The sequence below is a fragment of the Acanthaster planci genome, linkage group LG07 (genome assembly GCF_054643075.1).
Source record: "Acanthaster planci isolate LZ-2023a linkage group LG07, COTS_SCS, whole genome shotgun sequence".
Lineage (NCBI taxonomy): Eukaryota > Metazoa > Echinodermata > Asteroidea > Valvatida > Acanthasteridae > Acanthaster > Acanthaster planci.
The window spans coordinates 19,778,491-19,788,029 of record NC_141783.1 but is presented as its reverse complement, the minus strand read 5'-3'; the positions used below and the strand labels follow the sequence as shown (position 1 = coordinate 19,788,029).

The 9,539-nt window shown below is 41.0% G+C and overlaps 1 protein-coding gene across 1 annotated transcript; it reads right to left on the bottom strand.

The window, feature by feature from the left end:
* Positions 1 to 874: 874 nt before the first annotated feature.
* LOC147798693 (salivary peroxidase/catechol oxidase-like) lies at positions 875 to 9,217 on the bottom strand. Its single transcript, XM_087138710.1, has 11 exons — positions 9,058 to 9,217; positions 8,746 to 8,879; positions 8,466 to 8,586; positions 7,699 to 7,886; positions 6,920 to 7,096; positions 5,843 to 6,064; positions 4,292 to 4,961; positions 3,681 to 3,857; positions 3,090 to 3,250; positions 2,517 to 2,658; positions 875 to 2,168 (listed from the first exon to the last, which is right to left on the bottom strand). Exons 1-11 carry the CDS (start codon positions 9,063 to 9,065, stop codon positions 2,027 to 2,029), a joined length of 2,142 nt encoding a protein of 713 aa, XP_086994836.1. The 5' UTR covers positions 9,066 to 9,217; the 3' UTR covers positions 875 to 2,026.
* Positions 9,218 to 9,539: the final 322 nt, after the last annotated feature.

Genomic DNA, 9,539 nt, shown 5'->3' with positions numbered 1-9,539 from the left:
CAGTCAAACAGTGGCCGACACAAAAGAGGGGATGGGTTCTCTCCTCCGTCCCACATCTTGTTCCAGATGTTAGATTACTGCTTCTTGAAAGCTTCTTGTCCCAATCATCAGACATTCTTAATTCAATGGTATTCTGTGAAGTCTACCTTCACGAGTGTCTGAATCGGCTGCCTTGTTGACGTAATCGCCTGCGGAAACTATACTTACAATGGCTCTAATTAGGTCCACAACCAAGTTAGGACTGCTAGTATTTCACTTCTGTCTGGCCCGAGGGAACCCCCCCCCGTCGTGCCTTAATTATACCCCTAAAAGACTGCGAAAGGTATATTAAAAGCTCATTATTTTTCTTCCAGGAAAACAATCATTTTTTGCCCCAAAAAGTCGCGTTTGTATCTTATAGCTCGCACCAGGCAGCCATAATGTTTGTCGCATAAAAGTGCAACCTTATGAAGAACTTCCCGCATCAGTGGGCGGGTTTTGCATGAGTGATTCTGTTCCAAACCCACTGATTGGCCAGCACAAATACAGTAAATAGAAGATATGCATGCATGCTGCCATCTTACGGGCCAATACTTATGTTCCAGAGGGTATTCACAAAGGAGGCTTCCCCGTGACTCAAAAGAACTGCTATGCAAGATGGCTTCCACGCAAAACCTCCACAGGCCGCCAGTACTGGAGCATCTCTCTGAAATCCTTACCATTCTTTTAACGGCGCGGCTCACAGATTTCACACTTTCTCCAAGACTAAATTAGGCCGTGTCCGAAGTTATGGTAGAGACCGAAGCCAGTTCCCATAGAGTCGTGTGTAATTTTAAGTATTAGCCAAGTACTTCAAACGCGGCATAAAAGTCTCTCTCTCACCTATACACATTGATTTCACTTTCACGAAGGAAGAAAACAGTTTGGTTTATTCAACAGGTGGTATGTCGACCTTGATGAATCTATTGGATACAGCGTGGGAATGCAAGAGAATGTGGATGCACTGAACCGTTTAAAAATATATATGTAATAGAGCGAGTCACAGTTAAGAGAGTACATAAGAGATTTTAGAGAGATGATTTTGAAGAGAGTGCGCGATCTCTATGAGCCGCAGTAGTGGGTGGGGGTTTAAGGGGGATTTGAAAGAGACGGGGGGCGGAGAGAGCTTAAGATTTTCCGGCGTTTCGAAAATACAGCATTTAGATAAATTGTGATCTCTGTCTAAAAAATCTGAAGAAACTTGAAAGGAGAGCTTGTTCATATATTTCTTGAAGGGAAATGATTGTATTGGAATTATGTAACCATCTTAACGAAAACCTTGTCATTACTGTATGAATATTATAGGCAAGGTTAAGTCTGTCACAGTAAGAATAAAATGTGCAAGGATGTAAATTTTTATCAGTACGCTAGATAAAACCTTCAGAAATATCTCTATTGCTTCTGTATTAAACGTAATTTTTCCTTATGGTCTCTTTTATAAGATGACTTATCTTTAAAGAATGCTGTGGAAAAATTAAAAATGGGTAAATTATCGTGCGATCTTTGAATAAACCTTCACCTCAATTAACATTATTAGTTTCCGATAAACGTCAAAAATATGACCTCCAACTAACACAACAGTCAGTGTATGTCTGTGTGAACATCAGATCGATAAACCGTGTGCAACGAATGGAACTCAATAATTGGTGAACAAACAATTACACCAAATGTGCATTTATCCATAAACGAAGTTGTAGGGCAAAACAGAGCAACAATGTCAATAGAACAACACCAAATTTACTTCTAAACTTAAAGGTACAGACTAAATTAAATTAAAATAAACTCCACCTTTCTGTAAAACTAATGTTATTAGAAAACCCTTGAAATTACCCACGTACACGCTGCTTTAACATGTTAGGCCTACCTGCGCGTTTACAAATAGACAACAGGCAACTCCGCGCAAATCATACTAATACCAAATATTGAACTTAATGTGCGTGCGTCGTTTTCTTTCGATTCTTTGATATTCTTTTCAAGCATAATATGTGCTTCGACCGGTGAGTGTTGTCTAAACGAACTTGGAGAGGTCCACCACAGGAATCTCGCACGAGGTACAGGACACTCTGCTATTATCCAATCCCTCCAGTACAGTTTCTTGTTTATGCGGCCAGGAACCAGACCTGCTGTACTCGTAGAAGGAGGTGTACAGTCTAGAGAGAGCGGGGAAAAATAGAAGCATCAGGCTTTGGATCTATCGAGTTGAACTTTGACATTTTGGGATGGATTCAGAAAATGGGCCTTTTAAAGCAAACGGCGTATCGTTCAGACAGCGCTTCAATCCCACAAACTAATTACTTCTATAGCTTCTATGTTAGCGAGTTTCTTGAATACCCCAAAATTCTAGACATTTCCCCATGTTTTCTGATTCCCATTTAATTCCACACATTTGTAGTTCAGGACGAATATCATTGCTACATGCATTCTCAATTAAGCCGCTTCATAATCTTTAGATTGTGTCCTACCCGATATTTTTCGAATAGTTTTCTTCTTTTGCTTACCCTCTTTTTCCCTGTTGACGTCTCTCCGAGTTCCCGAAATTTCTAGCCTTCATGAATATGTACGGTTGGATTTCATCGACTGCCTCGACGTTATCACAAAGCAATCTGGCCATGCTGGCTTTTTCGATCTCTTGTATTTGCGCTGCATGTGAATAACAGTCAACAGAACGCGTGTAATGTTAAGGCCACGGCGTTGAATTAAGTCCGTAGATGGTCGTGAAAATAAAATCAAAAAGCTTTCTGGTATAAAGGAGCCCAATTTTTCATGTAATAGACAAAGAGATTACTAAAGCAAAACTGATTTGTTTGATGCTTCATTTCGGGGAGTGAAGGAGAGCCCATGGCCGACGTCCTTTAAAAATTGTGGGAGGAGAAATTTTTCTAGCGTATTGGTCTAAAAGGTGAAGGGAGTACAAGAGAACATCGTCAAAGTAGTAGGGTAGAGGCTTGGTGAACCTTTTGGGTGGAGGATTTAAGAGTGTCGTTCTTTTGGGATGCCTTTAATTTGACTTGATATGAAACAGCATTACGTCTTTAAATTAAGCAATAACTGGCAAAGGTCCCTTTCCATACCTGGAGTGAACTGACACAAGCTCTGGTAAAAGAAACGGTCGCCGAATTTCAGTCGGCGGAACTGATCGGCGAAGATGCAAGCCAGAGTCGGTCCGACCAAGGCGTTAGGGAGAGGTTTCTCGAGGACGAAGCCCACGAAAGCATCTATGTCCTTTACGTCACTATGGGAACGAACATCATCAAAAGGTAAAAAAGAGGCACAGGAGGTTAAACAAGCAACAAACAATGAAATGCGCTGCATCAAGGTATGAAATTCCATCTGTTATCCTTCAATCTTGGAATGTGACAGGACAGGGAATTTTGAAAAAGAGTACCAGATGTATGCAGCTGTGCGCGTTTCCAAAATTAACTGGTACTTTGGGTATCATCGGTCTCAATAAATGAGACAGAGAGGAAAAAAGCTTAAATACTTAAAGTGAAAAGTCAATTATGAGTCTTGTTCGCACACACCCCATGCATGGACCCACATTTCGAATGTCTAACAGATTGAAATTTGTAATATTTTTTTCTATCATCATCCCGTCAATGACGAAAGTTTACACCCTCGATCATGACACTCAAGATGTGATTAAATTGATGACAAAATCTTACGCATATGTGTCTTTCAGATTCTCGAAGTTTTGTCGTGTCATGACGCCGTTGTCGAAAAGGTCCCGGAAACTATTAATCCCGCCGAGTCCACAGAAGTCCTTTCTGATGGTGGTGTAGCCCGGTAAACCGTGGTCACGTGCTCGCTGAATATTCAGTGCTGTCAGGTCGAAACCGTCTCTAAAAGATTAAGATATGCTTCTCGGTTAGATTGTGAAAACCGTTGGTGCATAAATGGCCACTGAAAAACATCCATTTTGAACATACGACCATCTTGGTACACCACACGCAATACAGCCCTATGTATGTTACGGCAACAGAGGTGCTGCTAAAATGCATGGTGTTAAAGCACCACATGCCATTAATTCAATACTGAATGATGTACATTTAACACCAATCATTGTTAATTTAACACCATGCACTGTTAATTCCAGATCATAATCTGTTGATCACTTCCATCATAAAATCTATATACCACTGCACATTATCTTCATTCATACGTGTATGGTGCATTCATGCAGGAAAACGACTCCTCGGCTCAATATTCTTTTTTTTAATCCACATGATATTTGAGGTTTCTGAAGTTTACTCAAATTTTAAAGTAGCGGACTCACCCTTCCTTATCGGGGTCACCGAATAGGTTGTCTGTGATGGCGTCCGAGAAATGCCTGTCCACCTTTGGCGAATTTTGAACCGTCATACCTCTCAGAATGGAATCGACGGCTCCATCGGGAATGGATTCATCGTATATGTATGTGGCGTTGACGAACGCCTCGGTGAATTTGATCTCGTCGAATCGCGGCTGGTAATTCCTGTTGACACGAGTGATGTTGAACGGTACCAGAGTATGACCGAAGCGGAATGCGGCGGCAGCAAACACGTTGGCACTGGATGCGTCCACGGCCGGGTTGTACGCGTACGTTGAGTTTGGTGAAAGCCCCTCGGACGCGTACAAGTCTGCCCCAACGATCAGCGGCAAGAACTCGTTGTAGACAATGTGCTGCCACTCGGCCCCGACGATCTTACGGGCTATCTGGTAGACGTCCAACGGACTCAGAGTCGAGTCGAGGCTGAGGAGGGCGTCGGCGATGCGGTTGTGTTCCCGCAAGAAGAGAGTGTGCAGGGCGGTCAAGCCAGGTTGCTCAGGGGCGCGACCGTCACCGGCTTTGCCGCAATAAATACCCTCAGTTTCGTTGACCCCGACACATTCATCATTTTCTTTATCGGGGGGAAGCAACTCGCGGCCAGTTACACCGTCGATGTCGTGTAACAAGAATCCATTACCTGTTGTAGGAATATACAGGGTCGTGTGGATGACAGAGCCAGAATCATTGGCAAAAGATGGTCTTGTCTTTGATTGAAATGTTAGCTTTTGGGTCAGGTTTATGCCCCAAACGAAACCAAAATTAAACACTAAGAACTTTTGAGGTATGGCTGACCTTCTCAGATTACCGACAAAAAGTTGACAACTTTAAATTGTTTGGCAAATTTATTGTCACCAATAGAAAATTAATTTAAACTGCCAATTTCCTATCAAAAGGAAATTTATAAAATTGGAATTCTCACTTTAATTCGACAATTCAACAAAGATCCTGATATTAAGTTGTCCAGTGGGTAGTAAGGTCACCATTATTCAAGTTTTTATCCTTGTATAAATAGTGACTCTGTATAAATGGAAAAATAACCTGCTTCAAAACTTCAAAAAGCTGATGGATTGCACGGAGCTCCGTGGACAATAGAAAAGTAAATTCTTAGGGCAATTAATAGTCATATCGTAACTTCCTGTTTCCGTAAACGAAGAAACGTTGGACGGGAAAATTAATTAATTCAGGACTTTGAACCGTCAACGTTTTTACAGATAGGGTGGAATGGTAGTTTTGCGTTCCTGGTTGAAAATCATTTCTTAGTGAGCTTTGATTTGATTTTTCAGAGTTTTGAATTATATTTTATTTTCTGTGACCCCTATCTTTATAAACGCTGAACCGAAAACCAGAAGATAACAGTTCAGTATTGTTAACATTTGTGTGTCTATGAAGACTGCATAAGAAAGTAATAGACACATTTCCAGCAACTGCCGCAGGTTCATCAAGATTTGGTTGGGATACAGTTATTTGCTTTGAAAACTTTTCCCATCGTAGGCTACACAAACAGTCACATGTACTTACTGCCAACCAGGTCACGTGCAGAGGCATCGTCCGAGCCGTACACGAACGACGCGTCCAGGTAGCTAGTGATGGAGTTAATGTGCTGACGGACGCCAGAAGAGTCCGTCTCAAAATTCGACCTGACGAAAGGGAAGCAGGCTTGGACCCCGCCAAAGACAGGGTCCGCGTTGTTGATGGGGATTGAGAAACACTCCCTCTCCACGGAACAATCAGAACAGTTGACTGTGATAACGAATACAATCATTATTATACTACAGGAACGCAGTTTGGACAATCACAAATTTCCAAACTCATTATAAAATATAATCGCGAAAGAAGTCGAAGATAAAAGTTTGGGAAGAGACATAATTTCCTTATTTCATTACATCATCCGAAGCTAACATTTTAGATCTTTTCTTGAAGGGTATCTGCAATCAATTTTCTTTAATACAAACTTTCAAAATGCACCTTTGCGTCTCAGTTAACCTTATATTTTGGCTCAGGAAGAAAGACCCAATGTTACATTGGTTTGCACACAAAAAGTACTGCATTAGGCTTAATGCAGATTTGCTAGACTAAATTTCATTCTCTTCTTTGATGATTCACTGTTGTTTATGTGCATAGAAGTAAACATCAATTTCTTACTCATAAATGTTTTCAATATGGAAATACTGCGTTCGGAATTTTTGAGAAAAACCTGTGTACTGAAAAATGTCTTCCCTGAATGACATCGCATGGGTTTTTTTAGTGTTTAAAAAGTACGCTTATCAATGCATAACAAATAGGAATGTTAAATAATTTTCATACATTGGAGAAGAATACCAAGTTTCAGAAAAAATGTTTTCAGAAAAATTCATTTCTCTGGAACTGAAGCTGTCCCATTGAACATGATTGAATTAACTACTAAAGGAACGCGGACTGCAGGAACTCTTTCGCGATCCTGTTTTTCACTAAGAATACAACCTGGAAAGAAACCTTTTATTGTACAAGTTACATGTATATAGCCCAAGCCACTGAAGTCCCCAAATGGAAATAACAATAACAACATTTCTTCAGAATTCAACGACATCATTACAGACAGAAATGGTTGGTTCTTACCGTCATTAGGGGTGTGTACCGCTGTCAGGTCGTGGTCGGTCAGCTGTCCAAAATGCATTGCCAGCGTCGTTAAATCAGCCAGCTTCCTGTTTCCGTTGTCAAAGACAGAACGAGACGCGTCCCTAGCGTTGGGCAGCGGACCGCCAGCTACCGACTTCGTGCGCGGTTTGGAAAGACCTGCGCGCAAGAAGAATAAAATAATCGATACAGTTTCCGTTGGCGATTTTTGTACACAATACGCTGGGGAAACTCGACTTGAATAAAGGCTATAATAACGTGACTGTTGAAATTCTCAAAGCGAAGTTAAGACTGACATTTCAACAAGGGAGGCTTTAATGATTCGTAAAGACTAGTCTCCTCTCGAAACTGGCATAAAACCATATTCTCTTATCAAAGAACATGGGCAGTTGTTGAACAAAAACAAACAAATAAACAAACAAACAAACAAAAACCAGACAAACACGCTTCCTGCGTCAAGGCACTGTTTTTGATTTTTATCGTGCCTGATCTTTCCCGAAAAAAAGAACATTTCAGTTGAATATTACGAGAAAGGCGTTGCTAATCCTGAACAAAAGCGATACGCAGTCCAAAATGCGAACGCAAGTGAAGCGAAGTTGAAGATACTATAACTGTATCTTTGTAACTTAAAATTGCCTAAGGTATTTTACATAATTATGTTCAACCTTTGCAAATTTCGAGTGCAAATACTAGCTTCGTCTTGAAATATACCAGAAAAGCATTGATGCTTTAAATTTAACGTGGACCTTTTTGACACTCACCGTCATCATAAGCGTTGTTCACTACCCGGATCAACAGTGTTTCTGCGGCGCCTTGTTCTGGTTTAGCAAAGTTGTTACATGAGCCGTCAATCGTTCGGTACTGAGGAGTTGTGGTGGCACACGTTTGCCTTGTCTCCAAGGTGTGCTTGATCTCAGCGATGCGACTTTTTATGTCCTCGGTTGAAAGCCTGCAGTAATGACGAGTTTTTTATATGGCATCTCGGATGCGCAAGAAGACGTTGAGAAAATTGTGAAAAATGTCTGAAAGAACCCATGCCAATAATTACTGAATCGAATTAAGTGGAATTTACAAATGAGATTTCCACCCAGGCTTTTCCTCAATAGCTACGTTTCCATGTCGCATTAGACTCTTTAAGGTGTTTTTGAGTTTGTTAACCATGAGTATGTTTGGACGCAATTTTTACTTGCCTTTGGTCAACGTTTGGGAGCCACTCACTATATTGCTTGGACAGAGAAAAAAATGGCAAAGATTCTTACAAACATACTTAGGCACCAGATGACAGCACGGGCTTGCATTCCCATGCTTGTTGGTCAACTTTTTTTATTTAAAGCTTTGTATCTACTGAAATTATTTTTTAAAGTACATATCAAAGCATGATTGTTAATTTTTTCGACTTCCCCCTAATACTAAATTAGTACAAGTAAACTCTTTTCTTAACCTGATCCGTCAGCACTTTTGCCCCGCCTCCATCTCTTAAATTAGATTATAACCCCCCCCCAAACAAAACATACCAAATATTGCTTACACTCTTGTAAATGTGGGGTCTCTTTCCTCGAGCATTTTGAGATACGTCTGAAGTTTTTTCCTGTTCATGGGCGATCTTCTGGCACTGTTGAATTGATTCCACAGGCCGAAAGGGGTTCGACCTGTAACAAATCAAAATCAAAAAGCCTGTTGAAATCAGCTGTAAGATCTAGACTCTGATAGTCACGGCTGCCCCAAAATTTTTGTTCTCAGGAAAGCTGACACCTCCATGAACAAATACATTTAACTATGTCCTTTCATCATTTTCTTAAGAAGCGTACCATTTTTCTGGTCCGAGTAGCCTTTCATGTTTTCATCTTTGAGTAGGAGATCCTCCAGATCTTCCAGCATCCCTACGTCTTTATCCAGCAGAGTGCAGGAACCAAGCGACACCAGCAAAGCTAGCAACAAGAGCCTGGCCGAAACAAAACGATAAAAACGATTGCAAGAAAATATGAAGATGGCCTTGTAAACAGGGTGTTTCTTTAAAAGAGTTCAGCTGATAAAAGTGTGCGACTCAAAATTTGTAGTAGCATGCATATTGCACGTTTCGGTGATTATACCAACGACTTTTAATTTTAGAAAAACCTCACCTGTACATTGCGAAGAGTTTTAATTCACAGCGACGTTCGACAAGGTGAGCTGTTAACGTTGATTCACATTTATCAGCAGATTTTCCGAGCAAGCTGCCCTATAACCACGCCGATAGTCATCTCTGCCAGCAATTATGTAGATTGTATGTAATACACAGCGTTTGCATTGGCCAATCAGTGCATGCCTGCATTCAACAAATTGATGCGAATGGGCAGTCGCTGTGGAGTGGATGGTTCCTCAGCCAGTCAGATTTTACGTTAGAAAAGTTGATACAACAAACAAAACAGAGCCACGGGCGTCACTAGAAAGGGGGTGTCGGTAGTGTCACAACCCCCATTGTTTAGTTTTGTCGGCAAAGTCATTGTCTGTGAGCAAAATATACAAGAAGAACGGTGAATGAAAATTAAAGGAGATAGAGTACACTTGTTTGGCGTGACGGTCCGGCGGCAAATTTCATGGGGCACCCCCCTTTTAAAACGCT

Excerpts from the sequence above, each read along its gene's own strand:
- LOC147798693 (XM_087138710.1), bottom strand. Across the intron at positions 7,097-7,698 it reads GAACAACGCTTATGATGACG|GTCTTTCCAAACCGCGCACG; the intron begins GTGAGTGTCAAA and ends TCTTGCGCGCAG. Across the intron at positions 4,962-5,842 it reads TGCACGTGACCTGGTTGGCA|GTAATGGATTCTTGTTACAC; the intron begins GTAAGTACATGT and ends TTCCTACAACAG.